General features: G+C 38.9%; 3 protein-coding genes across 3 annotated transcripts; all 3 read left to right on the top strand.

Moving 5' to 3' along the window:
- The first annotated feature begins 8,808 nt into the window (after positions 1–8,808).
- Positions 8,809–10,036, top strand: LOC104238684 (uncharacterized). The gene is made up of 2 exons (XM_009793120.2): positions 8,809–9,157; positions 9,740–10,036. Exons 1-2 carry the CDS (start codon positions 8,900–8,902, stop codon positions 9,971–9,973), a joined length of 492 nt encoding a protein of 163 aa, XP_009791422.1. The 5' UTR covers positions 8,809–8,899; the 3' UTR covers positions 9,974–10,036.
- Positions 10,037–12,668: 2,632 nt separating this feature from the next.
- Positions 12,669–15,049, top strand: LOC138884012 (uncharacterized). Its single transcript, XM_070164749.1, has 4 exons — positions 12,669–12,821; positions 12,891–13,044; positions 13,426–14,247; positions 14,316–15,049. Exons 1-4 carry the CDS (start codon positions 12,669–12,671, stop codon positions 15,047–15,049), a joined length of 1,863 nt encoding a protein of 620 aa, XP_070020850.1.
- Positions 15,050–15,061: 12 nt separating this feature from the next.
- LOC138884011 (uncharacterized) lies at positions 15,062–17,135 on the top strand. Its single transcript, XM_070164748.1, has 3 exons — positions 15,062–15,160; positions 16,329–16,518; positions 16,639–17,135. The coding sequence occupies exons 1-3, from the start codon at positions 15,062–15,064 to the stop codon at positions 17,133–17,135; spliced, it is 786 nt and encodes a 261-aa protein (XP_070020849.1).
- Positions 17,136–23,773: the final 6,638 nt, after the last annotated feature.

The following is a 23,773-nucleotide window of genomic DNA, read 5'->3' as shown; positions in this document are numbered from 1 at the left end:
CAAAGGCCAAAGATCATCGGAAAGTGCAAAAGACCGGGACTCACCATGCAGAAATCTATCTTGTACCAGAATCACGCGAAATGAAAACAAGAGTAGAATACAAGACAAATAACAGCGAAAATTCTCCTTTATACAAAGTCTCCGCGCAAATGGTCGCGGATTACATAAGACCCAAGTCAACAGTCTAAAAACAAAAAAAATAAAGGAAAAAAAGGAAGAAAGGAACAATGACAATTGACTACGAACGAAAAATTGGGAAGAAAATAACTAATGGAAAACAGATCAATATCACTATCCCTCTACTATGCATCGTTATCGCCACCCTCGCCACTGCCATCTTCGGGAAGTTCTCCTTCAGCGTCCGTGCCCTCATTAGCTTCTGGCGTCGCTGTATCATACCCGTAATTGATGCAAGCCTCCCGCACTTTTACTCGTGCCTCTTCATATGCAGCCTCAGTCACAGTACCTGCCTCCCACAAACTCTTGTATATATCCCATTGGGCTTCGGCGTAAACCCAAAACTCGTACATGTGGCGGGGAACGGAGATGGAGGAAGACTCAATCTGAGCCAACAGTCGCCTATTTTCTGCCTGCAGTGCTGCGACCCTATCTCCCAGAACCGATGCCTCTTGATCAATCTCGCTAATGCGCTCCTCAAACCTTGCCTCCATAAGGGTAGCCGTAGCTCTTTCTGACTCCTGCTCGAACTGGAGGACTTGGATGGCATTCTCCAAGGCCTCCACCCTCGTCGAAGCCGCAGACCAAGCACTCTCAATGCTCTCTAACCCAGCAACCTTATTCTCTAGCCCAGTCAATTTCCCCATCCATTCCGTGCTCAGCACCTCGACCTTAATCAAGTTCTGATCCATCTCCAACTACATTGACCTCAATTTCTCCTGCAGATGCTCTCACTCTGCTACGACCCCCTTGCCCAACTCGAGCTCATCGTCCTTTATTCGAAGTTGCTCCTCAAGCACACTCCTGCTACAGATAGCCTGCATCAATTCCTGGTCCCTGTTCTTTAACTCCTCACCAAGAGCCCGATTGCCGGGGTTTGCCTTCAGCCGCTCATGCATCTCGTGACACTTGTTGTGGTAGCGATGATATTTCTCTAATATCTTCAAGAAAATCTTGTCCCGAATATTGGCCCTGCGGATGCTTTCCACTTCCACCATATACATTTGAAAAATGTAAAGGCCGATTAGAATCGTATCATTAAGAAAGGTGAGGGAAAACATGAAGTAAGCGTAACATACCCTTAAGCCCATAGCGACCACCTCATCCATCAAATCAATATCAGGAACGGACCGAAGGGACGCATTCTCGGCTGTGGAGCATAACATGCTGAACTGCGACACCAGATCCTCCGTGTCCCCCAAGAGATTGGTATCTGAAGGGATCTCAAGAATATGGACCGAGCCTCTCGCATGAACCACCAAGTGAGTAAGGCCCTCCTCAAACATCCTGACATCATCAGGGTCGAGGTCTGATTCGGATTTGTAATCGTCGACCACCATGCCTTTTCCTCTTTCAGCAGCTGAAGAGGAAGCACGCCCAACTGCAGAGGACGAGGGTACGTTCGAAACTACAACGTCGGCCCCAGAAGTCTGACTTTCTGCCAAGAAAGGTTGCTGACCACCGACAACGGCGAGAATTTCTAATTGAGCCGAGGCAACGGCTGGTTCTGTCCCTACGGTGGGAGCCACGACAACCCCCTCTCCAGATCCCGTCGTAGGGGAGTCGTCTAGATGAATCACTGTTGGGGGCGCGGTCTCAAACTCCACTCGTCGTCTTTTCGATGGCCCCTCCTCTTCCCCAATAGATGGAGAATCACCCGTCGTGAGAGCGACACAGGTCGGAACTTCGGCTTGAGAAGCATCCCTCGCAGGAGTAATCACGGCCGCAGACTCAACTGAAGCAGCCCTCGACGAAGGTCGGGCTGTAGGTACCGCGATAGGGTGAGTAGATGAGGCGGGCTGCCGGAAAGCCAATGGAGGAGCCCTGACTCTCCTCACCCTCCCTGACACCAACGAACAACACGTGAGGAATTAAATACAAAGAGGGAAAAGAGAAAAACGGCGAACAGAAACGACATCTTACCAGAAAGAGGCATGTGCCCATACTTGTCATAAAAGGCCGCCCATGTGTAGACCCCCACCGTATGAGGGAGAATGGCGCTCACCTACTCGCGAATATTTTCGACAAGGGAAGGCAGCAATTTCTTAGCTGCAAAAAAAGCATAACAGGATTTAGTATTGTAACAAAAATGGTCGGATATATCTCCTACTAGAAGCATGAGACTTATGTGTAAAGTTCCATTTCTCAGAGAACCTCGTCGGATCCGCCACAATGTGCTCAGACCGCACAAAGAAATAATTCTTATAAAAATGGCGATTGGTCCTATCGTCCATTTTCACTACCAGACTCTTAGACCCCCGAGGACGCATGTGAAGCATCATGCCGCGGATGAGTTGGGGGGCGAAGAAACTGAGCAGATGGTCCAAATTGATCTCATGACCGGCGAGTTCCGCAAACTTGAGCAACATAAGGAACAACTTGTACATGTACGGCGAAAGTTGAGCGAGGCATACCTCATAAAAACGACAGAAGTCTACCACCAGGAGAGGGAGAGGAAGCGTATATCCAATAAGGAAGGGGTAGGCGTAAAATATACAGTACCCAGGATGGTCAAAATGAACAATGTCGGTTCCTACCGCCGGTCGCATGTCGACGTAGCCGGGGATCCCCCACCTGGTTTTCAACTCTGCAATGTCCGCTTCTCTCAGAACATAATGGACAGGCTCCGGTTCCGCCCCGACGCGAATGCTGAAGTCGGTCAATTCTCTTCCAGGGCAAGGTAAAATCTCGACTATCGACGGGACCTCCTTGTTTACCACCGCCATCTACCCCTCCGGTGGCCTGAGCAACACTTTTCGGTGCCAACTGTGGTAGGAAGATCGGTGGAAGAGGAATCACCAACTATTTTGTCCAGATGATGCGGCAAAAAGACAACGGTAAGAAAGGCTGGAGATTTTCAGTTGATTAACGACAAGCGAAAACTTGGAGTGTCAGAAAGAAAGTATATCTGCAGAACTCTCTCGAGTAAAAGGTAGAGAAGTGTGTCAATCGAATGATAAGCTCCCTCTATTTATAAGAGGCATAAATCCCCCAAGCACGAAACCCAAGAGTCGCTAATCGAATCTGATAGGGCACGAAACGTTTCAGTCCTCTAGGAACATGTGTCATAATGGCAGTAACCACGAAATAGCTCTTTGATACCAAACGATGTTTCGGTTTTGAAACCGCCGCAACGGTCCATGGGTATCGAAAGAACGCCGATGTCAGATTTCGCTCAAATTCATAGCAATCATGATCCATCTGCTGAGCCCGATAGAGGACGACCCTGACAGATGGAGGGACTAACTGTATTGGTCAAAATTTGACCGTCACGACCGAACTGATCAATGTCCTGCCTAAGTGACCGGGCAGTGAAAGATAACATAGCCCACTCTACATCCTTTCCCAAAATCTGTCGAGTCAGAAAGAGCAACGCCTAAAAGGAACGACCATGACACATTGAAGGCGAGAGAGCGTTGGACCAAGTAAAATGCAAGGGTGTCTTAACTATATATAGTAAGGGAAAACCTTCGATTAAAGGGGGTTTTGCCCCCCTCCTTTCTCTATACCAAGCTCGCTTCTTTTAATCTTGATAGAAAAAGAAGCAATCTACAAAAGAACATGTAAAGTTGTCCCCCCATCGATCGATGGGAGGCACAATGTTGAATTTCAATAAGATCGTTTACATCTTTCTCATCATATATACAGTCTATACTATTAGCTCTTTGATCTGGAATTTATTATGTCTGACTAAGATTTACCCCTTCATCTTTTTTGATTGATTTGTTCAAAAAAGTTTTGATATATTTTGAGCCAAACAACCAACACCATCCAAGGTGGCCTAATATTGAACGCCACACCATATGCCACATCATCGCCCCAATCCAGTTTTAACCCCAGCCCCCCACTTTTCCCTTCACCTAACTACCACCGCCCCTATTAGCTCTTCCTAAGGTTCCTCCTCTTTCTATGGTAATTTCTTCTTCCTTTTACTCTTCTTATAAGCTAATAGTTCGTTTCTTTTATTTGTAATTATAGTATATGGTTACTAAAAAATTGGTTGTTTGCTACTAAATTCTTTCACTCTCTAATTTTTTCCCACGAATTTTTTTTGTGCTTGTTTTGACATTAGTTTTACACAAATATTGATTTAAGTTTTAGCCTTTTTGGTTGTATAATTAGAAAAGCTCTGATTCAACAGCCAAACAAAGGGAACGACTGCTGCGTAGTTTAATTTACTAGAATGTTCTCTTTTGTATTTGTAAAAATTGAAGTGAAGAAACTTAGTGTATCTAATATTTGATACATTTGTAACCATATTCTTCCTTAAAAGGCCATAGATAATGACTAGGAGCTCTTTCGTTTTTCGCTTACGGCACCATGGATGATGCACAAAGCTCTTTATTTTTTCCGTACATATTATGAGTATAAATTGGGTAGGGAATAAGTCTTTTATTTGTTTTGTATTTGAATTATGTAATGGGAGTTTATTAGAATCTTTCAGTATTATAGAATGAAATGAGTTACAGAAAAGAGAAGAGTTTTGGAAGGTAAGGTCCTTGTTGTGAACCCACACATTGAATTCCTTTTCTAGTTATGCTTTGTTGGGTGAATTGTAGCGGGGCTAGTTTTAATGGGCAACTATGCAAGAAGAGTTGCTAATGCGAATTTAACCTTTAAATTTTGTGACGGAAATGTGGCATTAATTTAGATGCCCATTGAAATTATTGGAGGATATGGTATTGGATGGATTCGAACCCAGTTGGGGTGGGGGAGGGATGGTGGAAGAAGTGATAGAAGAGGGTTAAAATAGAATTGGGGCAGTGAGGTGGGATATCATATGGCGTGTACATCATTAAAGTTTTAGGCCACATAGGATGGTGTGGCCATGGTGGAGGACTTAACGGATGAAGGGTAATAATAGACCGAAAGTATAACACAGGGTATATATGATCATTTTTGTATAGTAGAAGGGTATTTTTTAGGAAGAATTACATCTTGTGTCAGTCGGCACAATCTCACAACTAAAAAGAGCCCATATTTTTTAATTTTTCCCGACATAGCCCATTTTGCATATAATGTGTAAAAAGAATTTTATCGGTTAACCTAGCGTGAAGAAGAGAAGTGGACAAACTCCTTTATCCATTTTATTTTTTCTTCAAATTTTAGAGTAAAGATGTCGACAACGAAGTCAATCAAGAGGCCGCCGACAAAGTTAATGATGTCATCGGAAAAATAAATCTCCGGTGTGGATAACCTCATCTACCCATTTTTTCCCTTCTATTCAAGGTAAAGAGGTTGACGACAAAGTCATTGAGGTCATCGGAGAATCAATCTCCGGTGGTGAATAGCCATTTTTTACTCACTTTATGTTATTTTTGTTCTGCCGAAAAAAGTCCATTTAAAATTGAACCATTTTTGTGTTTTAGCAAATGATTTGCTCTGGTGTTGCATTCAGACAATTTTCAAGTTATTCAGATGATGTTCAAGTGATTTATCTTACTTCTTTTATGAAAAAAAATTTCACCTCCATCTTCTCTCCTCTTTAATTTCTAGATCTAACTTTCTCTTAAAAACTCTCTCTTTTGATATTTTGGTGCTGAAATGGAAGTGTAATAGTGAACACAAGATATTTTCTGGTATAAATATTGTATAGCCACTGTTTACTTATACATTGTTGTATAATTGTGTATATATGTTTATAACATTATATAATTATTTATTTCTTAATGTATAAGGATATATATACATCGTCATTATATAAGAGCCCTCCATGGAAGTTTGACACTTCTCTTCTTCTTCTTTCTCTTATTTTTCTGATATATATTATTATACATTCCATATACAAGTTTTTACATAGTTTATACATCATTATACATGTACTGTACATGTATAATAAAATTAAATTTTTTTCATGTTTTCTTACTTTTTCTAGAACAAATCATGTATAAATGTATTTTCCTTGTTGATTTCTCCGCCAAATCACGAATTTGCAGCAATTGTTTTTCAATTTACCATATAAGTTGAATCAACGAAATTGAAAAAATGTAAGATACTCAGTTTTTTATATTGTTTACCATTTTTGAGGAAGAATTCTTTGGGAAAGGTTACAAACTTATCTATGCTCTCTATTTGTGATGATCTTTTACAATTATGCATAGTATGTTTTAGCTCAAACTCTTTATTGTAATTATATAATTGCATTTTCCGCAAGCAGCTCTTATGTTTTGATTTTAGGATGATATAATAGGAGAGATTACTAAAGACAAATTGAGGGAGAAAGATCAAAATCAGATAATGGAAGAATAAAAAAATCCCCAAGACTTCATAAATAAGATAATAGTCCTGATGAAACCTTTGTTGAATAAAGAACCCAAAAAATCTCTTTTTCAAACATTAGCCTATTATTTTTGGGTTATAGATTTGTAAAGTTGTAACTGGCTATTATATTGCAACATATGTCTATGGGTTGTACTTATGTGTAATTCTCCATAATTTTTACCCTTTTCCGTTTAAAAAATGTTTCGAGAAAATGGTCTTACACCAGAATTTTAAAGTACATTGGACAGGATTTTATTCGATACTAGAATTTTGAAGCATCACTTCCAACAGTCACTAGAATTTTACTATATTGTGGCTGAAAATTCTAATGATTCGTTGGGATTTATGGCAAAATCGTATTTTAAAATTTTGACGCTTAGGGAAAATCCTACCTAGCGTGCTTTAAAATTCTGTTATAGAGTTTTTTTTCTTATCAAAACTCCCATTATCAGAGCCAAAAAGTTGAAAAAATAATTTTAGGTAGTCACTTTTAAGCATGTTATTTAAAATATATTCATAGTTTACAATGTATTTAAAGATTATCCAATTTGCTCAAACTTCAGAATACTGCAAACTTCAGGACATTATGTCCTAGAGTTCGAATATAGTGTCCACAAAATTAGAATTTTATGTCCTGAATTTTAAATTGAAAATTTAGAAATTTAGGACACTAAGTTCTGAATATTAAATTAACAGCTCAAAAATTTAGGAGACAAAAATTCAAAATACTTAGTTATGAAATTTGGCTAACTAGCTTATCTTTAAACATATCGTAAATTGTAAATATATCTTTAGTAGCAGACTTAAAAGTAGTGCACTTCGTCTAAAAAAATTAATATTTGCACAAAAGTGTCCTATTTGTATATCATTAGCCTGTGCATAGCACCCTCGGCCCAAAGGGAAAATAATGACAAAAAATTGTAGAAATGACACTTTTTTGGATGGTTTAACCTTTTGACCTCGCTTGTCCTATGAGCGGAATTTCAAGGCCAAAAATTAAAAGTATTGTTTATGGGACAAGCAAAGCACTTGTTAAATTTAAAATTCTGCTCACGAGACAAGTGAGCAAACTATTTGTGTACTTCACCCCTTATATCAGAAAATTGTGTACCATCCACTCCTATATTTTATTTTATTGGTGAAATTTCATCTTTTCAGTTAAGCAATAATGAGTTAAAATTTGAGTACATCAACTTGTTGACCCATACTTTAGTGCTAGTCACTCTAGCAAATCCTTTTGTCTTTCGTTCGATATGGATGTAAGCACCAAATTTTCTTTATGTTGCTTGAATTCTAATATAGTGCTGCTTTTGTCTTTATGTTATCAGTATATATAATTTAAATATTTTTGTCTGCATACGACAGGAATAATTTGAAACTGAGAAAACTAGTTTTAAATCAAAAATATAGTTAATGTGAAGAGTAAAAACTCAATTAAGTTAGAATTCAAACTGGTGACATTAAATTTGAAATTAAGATCTTTTTTATCAATAGATTGTCATCGTGTGACCTGAGAATAATCAAAGATTTAGCTGGAAGAAAAGATACTTTAGGCACTGTTATTTAAATCCTAAAACATTAACCAAATTATACCCAAAGAAAAAAGATCAGTAAACATGTCAATACAAAAGGAAGTGGAAGACTCAAGATTCTGAAAGTGATTCGGCCATACGAATTATCAGGAAGGTAGATTCAATTCCAGTATTAAAGAAGGAAAAAATACCCTATATAGCTGCCGTAAAAATAATAGTCAAAAAAATATATAAAATTTGTAATTTATATATATATATATATATATACATTTTGTATGTTATATACAAAAATTATACAAATTTTATACACTTTTTCAGCTACCAAATATAAATAATTTCTAGCGCGGACTAAAAGTAATAATACTCTCAAAGAAGGAATGAATATGCCTTATCTTCAATGGAATCTTTATTATATTAGCGTCCATTACTCTTAATATTTAATTGAACTTGAAAGCATTTAAATTGTATGAAGTAACAAGCAACGTTGTTCTTAGTATGATCTTGCCGAATATGAAATATTCCATAGACCACCGGCAATTTCAACGCGACAACAAAGAAAATTAAGAATGAAGCAAACAATAAGACTTTTTTTCAAAATTATTTATTCATTCAGTATCTGATATTCGTATTGGAGTCTCAGATAGTTCAATTTCATATTGTATAAAGTTGATCAAAGGACGAAGTACTCCCTATTAAGATTTTTCTATTTATATGGTTCGAATTCGAGACTTCTAGTTAAGGTTGAAAAAACCGTATCCATCTCACCATAGCTCTGGTAATAACCAATAGACTCTTTCTACGAACAATAGACTCTTTCCTTAATTTCAAGAATAAACTATAACCCTATGACCTAGAATATATAACACCCTACTCCAAATAGAACCACATTAAATCTATTATATTTATGGGAATATCAACTTATTAGGCAGATGGGAAATTGTGGTTCTTGTAAATCGAGGTCTAAGGTCACGGCTAAGTTAATCCATGTAAATGGTGAACTTGAAGAATTCTTTTCTCCTATCAAAATCTTTAACTTGCTGCAATTAGAAACCCCCACTACTTTCATATGTAATTCAGATGAAATGGAATTTGATGGATTCGCTTCTCCGCTCGGTGATGACGATGAGCTGCTGCCTGGTCAGCTTTACTTCGAGCTGCCGCTGGATTGGTTGACTCATCGCCTTCAGGTCAGTGGCTGAACCACCTTTGACACCCCTCGCCGAAGGTATATGGTTAGGTAATTTTTTCATTTTAAGAGAAGAAGCATAGAAGCCAAAGTTAGAAGATGCGAGATGTTATCTTCGGTGGGTATCACGAGGGTAGAGGGCGTAAAAAGTTTTGGGGAGAGGAGATTAGGCGGGACATGGCGCAACTGAAACTGATTGACGACATGACCTAGATAGAAAAGTGTGGAAGTTAAAGATTAGGATAGAAGACTAGTAGGTTGTCAAACGTCTCTCTTTGTCTTACTCAGTTAGCTAGCGTTAGTGTTAGTAAAATATTATTTTATTCATAGATTGCTATTACTATATATTTAACTGCTTTCTTGGCTTCGGTCTTATTTTTATCTTGTTGTTGTTTCTACTTATTGCCATTACTTTGCATACATCCTACCCTTCCCAGACCCCACTTGTTGAAAATCACTGAGTTTTTTGTTGTTGTTGTTGCTGTTGTATATTATATGTTGAATCCCCTTGATTTTTTCGCGTGTTTACTTATTTATAGTGCTACTTCACTTAATAAAAATTCTGGCTCCACTAATGCTTCAGGTGGAGGACATGGCTACTTTGGCCGTAAAAGCCATTGCTGCAATAAAAACAAGTGATAAAAAGAGCTGTGGTAGTTGTTGTAGGATGAAAAGGGTTGATCCCTTGATGTATTTTGAAGGATCAGAAGATCATGTCAAGTACTACACAAGACTACAGGATCTTGTCCCAATCGATGGTTCAGGCTTGAAACGAAAAAAATTTACTGCTAAATTAAGTGTGATTCTTGAAGAGTGAAGAATTAATGTTACTGAGTTTTGATTATAATTAATAAAGTTCGGAGTACTATCTATTAATGAACGAGTTTTTTTTTTCATTTTGAAATTACTTTACGAGAAATCATTTCATTGTCCAAAGTTATTTAATAAAATGCGTTCGATCATTATTTGTTACTTCTTACTAATTGAATAAATAGACATCCACTACGCATTTGTTCATAGATTATTTTTCCTTTTTTCTGGAATATATTTTCAAAAATGTGTTTGTAGGCATACAAAATTTATTGAATTTAAATTCAATAAGTAATTTGGATTATATTTTAAATTTAAGATATATTGGTCCAAATAAATATTATGGGCTAATATAATTGACCTAATTATATAAGTCCAATAAATATGGATTAAATAAATAAGTCTTAATCTATTGGGCTATTTATTTAATCCATTGGGCTAGCCCATTTAAATTGGGTTAAAGTGATGAGCCCACTTCATTAAGCCCAAGATGTCATCTTTCTAGAGGCCCAGTTTGGTGCCACATGTCAAATGACGTGGCGGGCCAAGTCAAGCGGAAAAGCCAATAAGATCATGACACGTGTCAAAATGACAAGGCAGGCCCAGTCACACTGAAAGGCCAATGAAATCGCGCCACGTGTGTAAGTGACATGTTCTGGCCAATCAAATGCGGCCGTGTCACACTTCAATTTGATTGGCCGGAAAGAGTTTGTTCTTATCACAACTATTCCCTCCCACAACTATAAATATGGGTCTTCATAATCCAGAAAAGGGACCAGAAGTTATAACAAGAAAAAAAAAAAGCTCGTGGATCAAACGCCGGAAATTTCTCTACAAGTTTCAAGCTTCAAGCAATCAAGTTCAAGTTCAAGCTCAAGAACGAAGAACGAATCAAGATCAAGTTCAAGCAGTCAAGCTCAAGCTCAAGAACAAGATCATCATTCGTGGAAATAAATATAGATTCAAGATCAAGCTAAAAAGCCCTTGAATTTATTTACTATTGGAAGGAAGAATCAGAGGATTCATAGAGATTGTACACTCAAATATTTAAAATCAAATACTACGATTGTTGCGATATTTTTTGGTCTTGATTTTATTTTCTCGACGTAAATTTATTGTCTACAAATTCTGGCACGCCCAGTGGGACAATCTCTACATCTCATCTCAACCTTTCAATCACCAAATTCAAGAACATTGAAATGGCTTCAAAGAAAATCAACTCCGGTTCAACTTCCACCAAGGCTGCTAACTCCAGGTTCTATGCTGATGTGGAAAGCATCCTGGATGTTACCTTTGGAAGCTTTGGACCAGTTACGAGGAGCAAAGCAAGCTCTTTAGGACAACAAGCACCCCAAGTGTCATCCGCATCAACCCTTGTTTTCGTATCTTCATCCTCAAAAGGAGCAAGATCTTCCACAAACGCACCTGAAGGAGGAAGCGATGCTGCTGAAAAGATCAAGAAAACTCTTGCTATGCTTGACCTCTCCGGATCCAAGCACTCTACTATGAATAAAGATGATGATGCTTCAAGTGATGGATCCTCCCCATTTATACCACATAGACTGAGCCAATCAAGGATCAATCTATGTGAAAATCCATGCTACTCTCCATCGTCCACGAGAATCATGCAAGCCATGGTGACAAACACTTCATCTGTGGAAGAGCAATTGGAAAACTTGACGGAAGCAATCGCTAGCTTGACCAAATGCATGCAAAATCAAGAGGCTAGAATTGATAAGCTAACAGACAGTGTAGGAATCTTGATGGAAGAGGAATCCATCCATGCACCCGACAAACTCCCAGAAGTTCAAGAGATTGATCCTCCCCCAAGACAAGCAGCATCCACTAAGGCTATCCCTATTTTGTCTGAAGGGATGATTCCAATCGATCAACTGAAGGAGTTCATCGAAGGAACCATTAAGAACAAGTATGAAGTTTCTGCCAAATCCTCTCTTACATATGCAAAGCCGTACACTACAAGGGTCGATATGTTGAAGATGTCTGCTGGCTATCAACCTCCAAAGTTTCAACAGTTTGATGGTAAAGGTAATCCAAAGCAACATGTTGCGCACTTCATGGAGATGTGCAACAATGCTGGGACTTATGGAGATTACCTCATCAAGCAGTGTGCCCGCTCGCTAAAATGAAATGTTTTTGACTGGTACACGAACCGCGAGGCTGGATCTATCGATAACTGGGATCAACTAGAGCAAGAGTTCCTCAATCGCTTTTATAGTACGAGATGTACTATGAGTATGATAGAACTTACAAATACTCGTCAACGAAAGGGGGAACCAGTTATCGACTTTATCAATCGTTGGAAGAATGCAACCCTCAACTGCAAAGACAGGCTTAGTGAAGCTTCAGGCATAGGATGTGCATCCAAGACATGTATTGGGTATTGCGCTACATCATGCAAGGTATCAAGCCTGACACATTTGAAGAACTTGCAACTCGTGCCCATGACATGGAATTAAGCATGGCCTCTGCTGGAAATGAAAGGCTACCCATCTATGAACCTCGCAAAGGGAATGACAAGCAAGAAGTCAGGAAGTGGGGCAAGTTCGTACCCAAGTTTGAAAGCAAAGAAGCTATGAATGTCAATACGTCACCTGTGAAGTTCACAACGAAGGAGAGCAAGAAGCAGAGTATGAAATCCACTTCTTCAAGATAAGCCAAGTGGGAAGCTGACTCTAAAAGAAATGCAAGAGAAGGAGTACCCATTTCTGGATTCTGATGTTCTAGCCATTTTCGAAGAACTCATCGAGTTAAATCTTATTAAGATTCCGGAGATGAAGCGACCAAATGAAGCTGGGAAAACAAATGATCCAAATTACTGCAAATATCACCGACTTGTAAGCCACCCTCTGGAGAAGTGCTTTGTCTTCAAGGACAAAGTCATGGACTTGGCTCGTAAAAAGAAGATCGTGCTTGAAGATGAGAAAGTAAGCACAAACCAAGTCTCTATCACCTTTGGCTCATTCAGTTTGGATGAATTATGTAGTTTTAAAGAAAGTAAAGATGAAGAATTACTGGAGAGCGACAAAGCTGAAGTCAATCAACCTGATGATGATGAAGGTTGGACATTGGTGACTCGTCGTAGGCACCACAAAAGGAGCCCAGAAAAAGAATCAATAGAACAATCAACAAGGAAAATAATGGTGAAAAGACCAAGGAGATGAAATCCAGTTAACTATTTGAAGAAAGCAAAAGTGGAGGTGCACCATCCTCAAAAGCCACAACATCCAGTGACCTTGGAGGAGTTCTTACCAAGTTGGTTCCACACAAAGATTTCCCATGAGGGCATTGATGCCTCTTGTTGCCATGCTGACAAAGGGGAAGAAAAGAGTGATGACCTACCATTGGCACCAGCTTCGGAAAAGCCCATCGAGTCCACTCCTTAAGAAGTTAATGCTTGTGAAGAAAATGTCACATTCACAAATGACGATCTTTTGCTAGGTGACACTCCTCATAACCGCCCATTGTACCTGGTTGGCTATATGCGCGATGAAAGGGTAAATCGAATTTTGGTTGATGGAGGACACTCAATGAACATTTTGCCAATCCACATTGTGAAAGAACTTGGTATTCCCATGAACGAACTCTCAGAAAGTCGTGTGATGATCCAAGGATTAAACCAAGGGGGACAAAGAGCCATAGGCGCGATCAGGCTGGAAATCACTATTGAAGATATGCAATCAAGTGCATGGCTACATGTGATCGATGGAAAGACTTCGTACAATGTCTTGCTTGGAAGGCCTTGGATACATGAGAACAAAGTGGTTCCATCTACCTACCATCAATGTTTGAAATACTATGAGGGTGAAGTCAAGAAGAAGATAGTTGCTGATGATGAGTCATTCACCGAAGCTGAGTCACACTTCGCCAATGCAAAGTTCTACTTGAAGAACCGCATTGTGAAGGAGCTAAAATTTGATGGTGGCATGAAAAGCAAGAATGACGAGCCCATAACTAAAAGAGCTGAGGTGACTATTGGTAAAACCAAAGCTATTTCTAAGAAGGTACACGCCAACGTGAATAAATCTCATAAAGGGGTTATTGCGTCTTATGGAAAGAAAGTAAGTCTCACGCTCCAATATGTCCCTAAAAGGAAGAAAGACGAGGGCGAATCATATAATCTCCAAACCAAGACGCTAAGGGAGTTAACTCTTCTAGTAAAACGAATTGAGGCAGTAAAGTTGTCCCCAAAGCCGCTTGCAGGATTTGTAGCCCAAAATCATTTGCAGAATATGGCACTCCCTACAAAGCGAACAGATGAAGGTTTTGATCCTACGCTTACAAACTATTTGAAAAAGCTGGATACAATCCTAATGAGTCATCAAAGTTAGGGAAGCTCCCATCAGAAGCTGCAACGAGGCAACCACGTGAAGGTCTGAGATACAAGCAACCGTCACCAGTGCGCATCTCAATAAGAAGGGTGAGTAGCAATTATATCAGTGTAGAAGACGAATCTGCTGCTTCTAACAGGCCTTCTGTCTTTGATCGGCTTAGAAAATCAACTGTGAGAACTTCCATATTTGAGAGATTGGGTCCATTAAAGAAAGGGAATAAGTTCCAGAGAAATTATCGAAATACAAGAACACCCGCTTCACCCAAAATTCACAAGATCTCTAAAGATTTCCAAAGTTTGGTTCCTTCTAGAATGAAGCGACAAACAAAAGTCATGGTTTTGTGTGATGAAGTACTGAAGGTGAAGCCATACACTATGGTCTACACTAAAGAACGTGATAAAGACGAAGAAAGTGTGGGTTCTTCGTATCATGTTACTGCACAAGGCGAGCATGGTATTTTATTTCTAATGGAGGATGACGAGAAATTGGACGATGTTTCACCATGTTATCACATATCCTTCAATGATGGGGACCCTCAAGAAGATGAATACGCAAACGATGCTCCTCCAGAACTTGAAGAAGTGGTGAAAGCAACGATTGATGCCTTAAAAGAAGTTAACCTTGGCACTGATGAAGAACCAAGACCCACCTACCTAAGTGTTTTACTAGAAGTTGATGAAGAAAGTACTTATATTGAGTTACTCAAGGAGTTCAGGGACGTCTTCGCTTAAAGTTACAAAGAGATGCCTAGCTTGGACTCGAAAGTATTAGTCCATCACCTTGCAGTCAAAAATGGTGCTCGACCTGTTAAACAAGCTCAAAGGCGTTTTAGGCCAGACTTGGTTCCCTTGATTTAAACCGAAGTTAACAAACTCATCGAAGCTGGCTTTATTCGCGAAGTTAAATACCCAACATGGGTTTCAAGTATTATCCCTGTAAGGAATGGCCAGATTCGAGTATGCATTGACTTTAGAGATCTCAACAATGCATGTCCGAAAGATGAATTTCCGCTTCCTATTCTAGAGCTGATGATCGATGCTACTACTGGTTACGAGGCAATATCTTTTATGGATGGTTCATCGGGCTATAACCAAATACGCATGGCACCAAAATGAAGAACTTACTGCCTTCCGTACCCAAAAGGATATTTATTGCTACAAGGTAATGCATTTTGGCTTGAAGAATGCTGGTGCTACTTACCAAAGGGCTATGCAGAATATTTTCGACGATCTTCTCCACAAGAATGTCGAATGCTATGTTGACGACTTGGTGGTGAAATCAAGAGAGAAGGGTGACCACATGAAATACTTAAGGATGGTATTTGAATTGCTCCGGAGGTACCAACTTAGGATGAATCCATTGAAATGTGCCTTTGGAGTTACTTCTGGAAAGTTCCTTGGTTTCATTATCCAACATCGAGGGATCAAAATTGATCAAGCCAAAGTGGATGCCATTTTGAAAATGCCTGAGCCTCGAGATATCCATGAATTGAAAAGTTTGCAAGGAAAGCTAGCGTACCTTAGAAGATTCATATCAAACCTGGCTGGGAGGTGCCAACCATTTAGTCGCCTCATGAAGAAAGGCGTTCCTTTCAAGTGGGACCAAGCTTGTAGCAATGCCTTTGAAAGTATCAAAACCTACTTGATGAAGCCTCTAGTTTTAGTAGCTCCTATACCTAGAAAGCCATTGATACTATACATTGCGGCGCAGGAAAGGTCTGTTGGAGAACTGTTGGCCAAAGAAAATAGTGAAGGGAAAGAAAACTCTCTTTACTACCTGAGCAGGATGATGATACCAAATGAGTTGAATTATTCGCCAATTGAGAAGTTGTGTTTGGCGCTAGTCTTCTCAATTCAAAAGTTGAAGCACTACTTTCAAGCTCATGTTGTCCGTCTTATTTCTAAAGCAAATCCCATCAAGCTCGTGATGTCAAAACCTGTCCTTAATGATCGACTAGCGAGATAGTACCTCCAATTTCAACAATTCGAGATTTTATACATCTGTCAAAAGGTTGTAAAAGGACAAGCATTGGCAGACTTCTTGGCAGATCATCCGATACCTGATGACTGGGAGCTAATTGATGAACTACCTAATGAGGACACAATGGTCGTTAAAGTTCAACCTCCATGGAAGATGTACTTTGATGGTGCTGTGCATCGTGGGGGAGCTGGGGCTGGCGTAGTATTTGTCACTCCCCAAGGTGAAGTCTTGCCCTACTCCTTCACCTTGACACAACTTTGTTCCAACAATGTTGCTGAGTATCAAGCATTAATACTTGGGCTTGAAATGGCTGTTGATATGAAGTAATTACAATTGCAAGTCTTTGATGACTCTCAGTTAGTGGTAAATCAGCTTTTAGGTAGTTACGAGGTCAAGAAGTCTGAACTACGCCTATATCATGATTACGCTAAAAAGTTAATGGGATGGCTCGGTGATGTGACTATTCAGCATGTGCAAAGGAAAGAAAATAAGAAGGCGGATGCTTTAGCTGCCCTAGCTTCATTTTTAACCCTGCCTGATCAAGTGCAAGTTACTGTCTGCCAAAAATGGGTAGTACCGCTGCCAAATGAGGCTGAAGGTGAAGAAAAAGAACTCAAGCATCTTGTTGTTGTTTCTAAAGTCGAGAAAGAAGAATGGAGACAACCCATTATCGACTACTTGTGCTATGGGATACTTTCAGAAAATCCGCAGAGAATAACTGAAATCTGTCATCGTGCACCTCGCTTCCTTTACTACAAAGATACCCTATACAGAAGATCATTCGAGGGAGTACTCTTGCGATGCTTAGGGGAAGATGAAGCACTCAAAGCTTTGTAAGAAACGCATTCTAGGGTATGTGGGTCACACCAATCTGGACCAAAGCTCCACTTCCATATAAAAAGACTAGGATATTATTGGCCAATGATGGTAAAAGATTGCTTGGACTATGATCGAAGATGCAAGGTTTGTTAATTCCATGCGAATTTTATCCATCAACCTCCTGAAGTGTTGCACCCGACTGTTGCATCCTGGCCGTTTGACGCTTGGGGATTGGATGTTGTTGGACCACTACCAAAGTCCTCTGGTGGGCACCTATACATTCTGGCTGCAACCGACTACTTCTCAAAATGGGCTGAAGTTGTTACTGTCAAGGAAGTAAAAAGGAAAATATTGTAAATTTCATCCGAGTAAATATTATTTATCGCGTTGGCATTCCTCGCTACATAATAACAGATAATGGAAAGCCATTCGATAATAGGTTGATGAACAAGATTTGTGATCTCTTCAGCTTCAAGCAACGTAACTTTTCGATGTACAATGCTGCCGCCAATGGTCTAGCTGAGGCATTCAACAAAACTCTATGCAACTTGCTAAAGAAAGTCATCTCCAAATCCAAATGAGATTAGAATGACCGTATGGAAGAAGCTCTATGTGCATATAGGATGACTCACCGCACACCAACACAAGCGAATCCTTATTCACTAGTTTATGGAGTCGAAGTCGTCTTGCCACTTGAGCGTCAAATACCTTCATTACGACTGGCTATTCAAGAAGGGATCACTGATGAAGAAAATGCTCGACTTCGATTAGCAGAGTTGAAGGCTCTTGATGAGAAGAGGTTGGGAGCTCAACAAAGTCTTGAATGTTATCAAGCTTGATTGTCTCGCGCCTTCAATAAAAGAGTTCACCCGAGATCCTTTCAAGTAGGAGATCAAGTCCTTGCCGTACGAAGACCCATAATTACATCCCATAAACCTATAGGGAAGTTCACTTCAAAATGGGATGGGCCATATGTCGTACTCAAGTGGGGATTACAAGCTGGTTGAAGCCGATGGCATGAGAATCGGCCCTATCAATGGCAAGTTTTTGAAGAAGTATTATCCTTGAAGTTACAACGCTCCTTGACGTATGAGCCTAAACTGCATGTTACTATACTCCTGGTCCGCATGAGTCTAAACTGTGTACGTCCCACTATAAAAAAAGAAAGAAAAAAAATCTGTTAGGTTGAAAACTTCGAAAGAGGCGGCCTAGGAAAAAGTTAGGACGTAAAAAATTTAAAAAAAAGTCTACTAGGTTGAAAACTTTGAAAGAGGTGGCCTAGGCAAAAGTTAGAACATAAAAAAAATCACCCAGTCTGAACAACGGTATGACTTGATCCTCTTCGTCGAGGTACGTAGGCAGCATAGAGTTTCATTCTAAGTTCAGTTGCATAAGTTCAAAAGATAAATATTGGCCCCAATTATTGTTCGAATGAAGTATGAAGGAATGTAAGATCAAGCTGAAATGCCATCCTCCCGTTGAACTTTGATCTCATTTGATTTAAAGGGGGAAACCCTCCATGGTAAATTGATATCTTCAATGGGCCGATTTTAGGAGGATGTCAAGTATTTGCATTGAAGTCCAGGGATTCTTATGTCTTCAGGTTCTCCAAACCTTCAAGTTTGTTGGTCTCCAAGTCCGCCCTCTGCCTTTAAAAAAAAGAGGAAGAGAAGAGAGGCATCAAAAAGAAACACAAGTATAAGGAAAAGATTGCTTGGCACAACGTTTCAAATTCGGCGAGACTTGAACCCAAGATATTTGTGAGAATATATCTCTTAAATTTTGATTGATGGCAAGTAAGACATCTTCTGATCTTGAGGCTTCTATACCAAGATATGAATTTTTTTGTGAGACTGCGCAAATCTGGAATTGATAGCGTGGTGCAATATAAAGTTAATTTCAAGATATTATCTAGGACAATTCTGAAGTTGTTTGATTGAGAATTTTGGATATGTTATAGGTCTTGAAGTCTAGTTTTCTTGAAATTAAACGGTTTGCAATTTCGATATATCTACATCGAGATATGAAGTTTTTGGTGAGACTGCACAAATCTGGAATTGATAGCGTGGTGCAATATAAAGTTGATTTCAAAATATTATCTGGGACGATTCTGAAGTTGTTTGATTGAGAATTATGGATATGTTCTAGTTCTTGAAGTCTAATTTTCTTGAAATCAAGCAGTTTGCAATTTTGATATTTCTACACCGAGATATGAATTTTTTTTGGTGAGACTGCGCAAATCTAAAATTTTCAACACGGTGAAATCTAAAGTTGGTTTCAAAATATTATCCGGCGCGATTCTGAAAGTTTTTTATTCTAAGTATTGGATATATTTTAGATATTGAAGTCATCAAACGATTCATTATTTGGACTCTCCCACGACAATATATGAATCTTTTATTACAAGCGTGTAAAGCTGAAAATTATGCGACTAAGATAAAAATCCGATAATGTAAAGCAAAAGAGAAGCTGAAACATTTAAGTCCGCGAAGTCTCCAAGTTGAAGTCTTCAAGTCCGTCGGTATTCAAGTTGAAGTCCCCAAGTTGAAATCTTCAATTCCGTCGGTCTTCAAGTTGAAGTCTTCAAATTCGCCGATCTTCAAGTTGAAATATTTAGGCCCTCCAAATCTCAAAGTTGAAGTCTTCAAGTTCGTCGGTCTTCAAGTTTCAATCTTCAAATTTGTCGATCTTAAAGTTGAATTGTTTAAGCCCTCCGAATATTCGATGTCGTCTTCAAGTTGAAGCTTTATAACTTTTCAATCTTAAGGTGGACATATAAGTCCCTTTGCACCTTGAGTTGGCCTCTTCGTGGGTTTGTCCTTAAAAGGAACTCTAACTTTCCAATCTTAAGGTGGACTTATAAGTCCCTTTGCACCTTAAGTTGGCCTCTTCATGGGTTTGTCCTTAAAAGGAACTATAACTTTTCTATCTTAAGGTGGACATATGAGTCCCTTTGCACCTTAAGTTGGCCTCGTTGATAGTCGGGTCGCTTTGAGAGTAATCTCTCCGATAGTCGGGTCATTTTGAGAGTAATCTCTCTGATAGTTGGGCCACATTGAGAGTAATCTCTCCAATAGTCGGGCCATTTTGAGAGTAATCTCTCCGATAGTCGAGCCACATTGAGAGTAATCTCTCCGATAGTCGGGCCATTTTGAGAGTAATCTCTCCGATAGTCGAGCCACATTGAGAGTAATCTCTCCGATAGTCGGGCTGTTTTGAGAGTAATCTCTCCGATAGTCGAGCCACATTGAGAGTAATCTCTCCGATAGTCAGGCCGTTTTGAGAGTAATCTCTCTAATAGTCGAGCCACATTGAGAGTAATCTCTCCGATAGTCGGATCGGGATGGGTACTCATCCCTTGACACGCTAAGACCGCCTTCTTCATGCGTGGATCATCTTGTTGAACAAAACCATATCTTTCTCGCTTGACCTACAAAAAGGAAAAAAGACAACAAAACAAGAAAAGAAAGAAAAAGAAATTACCTCAAATACTAGCACTTTCCGATCGTTAAAGAAACGAACTCAAGAGCAGCTTGAAGATGCCGATAGCTGATTGATACTCAAAATATATGAGAATATGGGGTTTATATAGATTCTTCAAAGTCGATGTGGGAAAATAAATGCCGATGTGGGATGGTTGTAATCGAACTCCAAAAAGAATTCATATTGTAAGAATCATTCTCCTATTTGGGCAAGGTTGCTGTGAGGCGGTGATTTATTTATGCCATGCCAAGCAAAGCTATCAAAGCTATTATACTGCCAATGGGATTCTAGTATACTAATCCCAGGTGCACACGACTCACGTGAAAGTAGGTGCACATAACTTTGACTCTTTAGACGACTTTGCTAGAAATTAATCCATAAGTGCTTCATATTTAGTATACGGAATTAATGAATGAGATATATACTCTAAATGGATACTAGAAGGCCCAAAATTCAGCACAGTGTGTGATTTGGTTGACTTGTCATGGATTACAATGCAATTTCAATTGCAAAGAAAGTGATAGTCAAAGGACATTTTGTTGGCAAATGAAAGTGTCCCGCTTCAATGAGCAAATGAAACCATTTTGTTGTATTCCTGAATTAAAATGCTACTTTAGAAGTAAAACTTAATAAATTGAACGGTCCAGTCGTCCTAAGCTTTGGAGACGATTCGAGTTTGTAGAAAAAATGATATTTTTATCCAAGCTACCAGCAAATGGAAATATGTCTAAATTAGTTCGTACTTCCGGACGTGATTCGGTTTCAACGAGTCTACACTTTGACAAGTCTTGAAGTAGGGGGCATTTGTAGGCATACAAAATTTATTGAATTTAAATTCAATAAGTAATTTAGATTATATTTTAAATTCAAGGTATATTGGTCCAAATAAATATTATGGGCTAATATAATTGACCTAATTATATAAATTCAATAAATATGGATTAAATAAATAAGTCTCAATCCATTGGGCTAGCCCATTTAAATTGGGTTAAAGTAATGAGCTCACTTCATTAAGCCCAAGATGTCATCTTTCTAGAGGCCCAGTTTGGTGCCATGTGTCAAATGACGTGGCGGACCAAGTCAAGCGGGAGAGCCAATAGGATCATGCCACGTGCCAAAATGACAAGGCATGCCCAGTCATACTGAAAGGCCAATGAAATCGCGCCACGTGTGCAAGTGACATGTTCTAGCCAATCAAATGCGGTCATGTCACACTTCAATTTGATTGGTCGGAAAGAGTTTGTTCTTATCCCAACTCTTCCCTCCCACAATTATAAATATGGGTCTTCATAACTCAGAAAAGGGACCAGAAGTTATAACAAGAAAAAAAAAAGCTCGTGGATCAAACGCCGCAAATTTCTCCACAAGTTTCAAGCTTCAAGCAATCAAGTTCAAGCTCAATAACAAGAACGAATCAAGATCAAGTTCAAGCTCAAGAACAAGATCATCGTTAGTGGAAACAAATACAGATTCAAGATCAAGCTCAAATGCCCTTGAATTTATTTACTATTAGAAGGAAGAATCAGAGGATTTATAGAGATTGTACACTCAAATATTCGAAATCAAATACTACGATTGTTGCGATATTTTTCGGTCTTGATTTTATTTTCTCGACACAAATTTATTGTCTACGGTGTTTATCCATGAAATTTTGTAAGTTTTTTAGAGATATTTTGAAAATGAGTTTTTCATAAAGAATTCCAAAAAAAAATCTTTTTATTCCGCTCACAAAATTATAATATATTTTCAAGTCAATGTCCAAACATAATTTTAATTTTAAATTCCAAATATCATTTTAAACTTTAACTTTAAATATTAATTTTTTCAAAGATTACAATTTTTATATCCAAACGCCTACTAAAAATCGCTCTAGCAGTTTTCACTTTTTATATGTTGATTAACACATGAAATACGAGCATTAATAGATGAAGCTATTACACTGATTTCTAGCACTAACTATACTTCTTCCTCTCTAGTATATGACTAATGAAGCAAATGGGAATCAAGCAGAGCCAGCACACATCTGTCGGCTTTTCATTATACACTTGGTTATGGTTGGAGAAGCCCGTCCATCCTACCGTAACCCTAGTAACTCTAAGGTGTTTGTCCTAATTTTTTTATTATATTTAATTTTTTTAATGAACAGTAGTTATTGTTTCGTTATGACCGTTCCATATTTTTTGGCGTTTTAGGACCATAGAATTAGAATTAGGAATGATTCGAAGATTTTCGTGTGCTATAGTTCACGTTATCTGCATGAATTCGGACGACCGATCTCAAATCTCCAAAAAAATTAGTGGGTCCATAAAAACGACCTAATGAACAATAGTCATCGCTTTGCCATGATCGTTCCTAATTTTTTGGCATTTTAGGGCTATAAAAGAGGAATTCAGGACGATTCTCAGATTTTCGTGTGCTATAGTCTATGTCATTTGCATGAATTCGGGCAACCGACGTCGAATCTCCTAAAAAAATTTGGGCCCATAAAAAGACCTAATGAACAATGGTCATCGTTTCGCCATGACCATTATTCGTTATTTGACATTTTAGGACCATAAAACACAAATTCAGGACGATTCCCAAATTTTTATATGATATAGTCCACGCCATCTCCATAAATTCGAACAGCAGGCCCCGAATCTCCTAAAGTATTGTGGGCTTATAAAAAACAACCTAATAAAATCGCTTCGGTATGATCGTTACTCGTTTTTTGGAATTTGAGGGTCATAAAACTAGAATTAAGGATGAATCCCATATTCTCATATGATATCGTCCAGGACATCTGCATGAATTCGAATGACCGACCCTGAATCTCCTTAAATTTTCCAAGCCCATAAAAACGACATAATGAACAACAATCATCGTTTCACCATGATCGTTCCTCATTTTTTGGTGTTTTAGGCCCCTAAAAGAGGAATTCATGTCGATTCTCATATTTTCGTGTGCTATATAATCCACACAATCTCCATGAATTCAGGTGATCGACTCCGAATCTCCTAAAATTTTACGGGCCCATAAAAATGACCTAAGGAACAATAGTAATTGCCCTGTGTCACACCTTCTTTTTACGCACCCGAGGGGGCGCATGGGGAGTTTTTTCCAATTAAAGGACAATCGAAACGGGATTGGTTTAATTATTTCAGAGTCGCCACTTGGGAGATTTAGGGTGTCCC

Source organism: Nicotiana sylvestris, chromosome 12 (assembly GCF_000393655.2).
Source record: "Nicotiana sylvestris chromosome 12, ASM39365v2, whole genome shotgun sequence".
Lineage (NCBI taxonomy): Eukaryota > Viridiplantae > Streptophyta > Magnoliopsida > Solanales > Solanaceae > Nicotiana > Nicotiana sylvestris.
This window is presented reverse-complemented; position numbering and strand designations above follow the sequence as displayed.

Excerpts from the sequence above, each read along its gene's own strand:
- LOC138884012 (XM_070164749.1), top strand. The coding sequence starts at position 12,669 with ATGCAAGAGAAGGAGTACCCATTTCTGGATTCTGATGTTCTAGCCATT. Across the intron at positions 12,822-12,890 it reads ACTGCAAATATCACCGACTT|ATCGTGCTTGAAGATGAGAA; the intron begins GTAAGCCACCCT and ends CGTAAAAAGAAG. Across the intron at positions 14,248-14,315 it reads TACAAAGCGAACAGATGAAG|GGAAGCTCCCATCAGAAGCT; the intron begins GTTTTGATCCTA and ends CATCAAAGTTAG.
- LOC104238684 (XM_009793120.2), top strand. The coding sequence starts at position 8,900 with ATGGGAAATTGTGGTTCTTGTAAATCGAGGTCTAAGGTCACGGCTAAG. Across the intron at positions 9,158-9,739 it reads GGTTGACTCATCGCCTTCAG|GTGGAGGACATGGCTACTTT; the intron begins GTCAGTGGCTGA and ends CTAATGCTTCAG.
- LOC138884011 (XM_070164748.1), top strand. The coding sequence starts at position 15,062 with ATGCCTAGCTTGGACTCGAAAGTATTAGTCCATCACCTTGCAGTCAAA. Across the intron at positions 15,161-16,328 it reads GGCGTTTTAGGCCAGACTTG|GTTGTAAAAGGACAAGCATT; the intron begins GTTCCCTTGATT and ends ATCTGTCAAAAG. Across the intron at positions 16,519-16,638 it reads AGTATTTGTCACTCCCCAAG|TCTTTGATGACTCTCAGTTA; the intron begins GTGAAGTCTTGC and ends TACAATTGCAAG.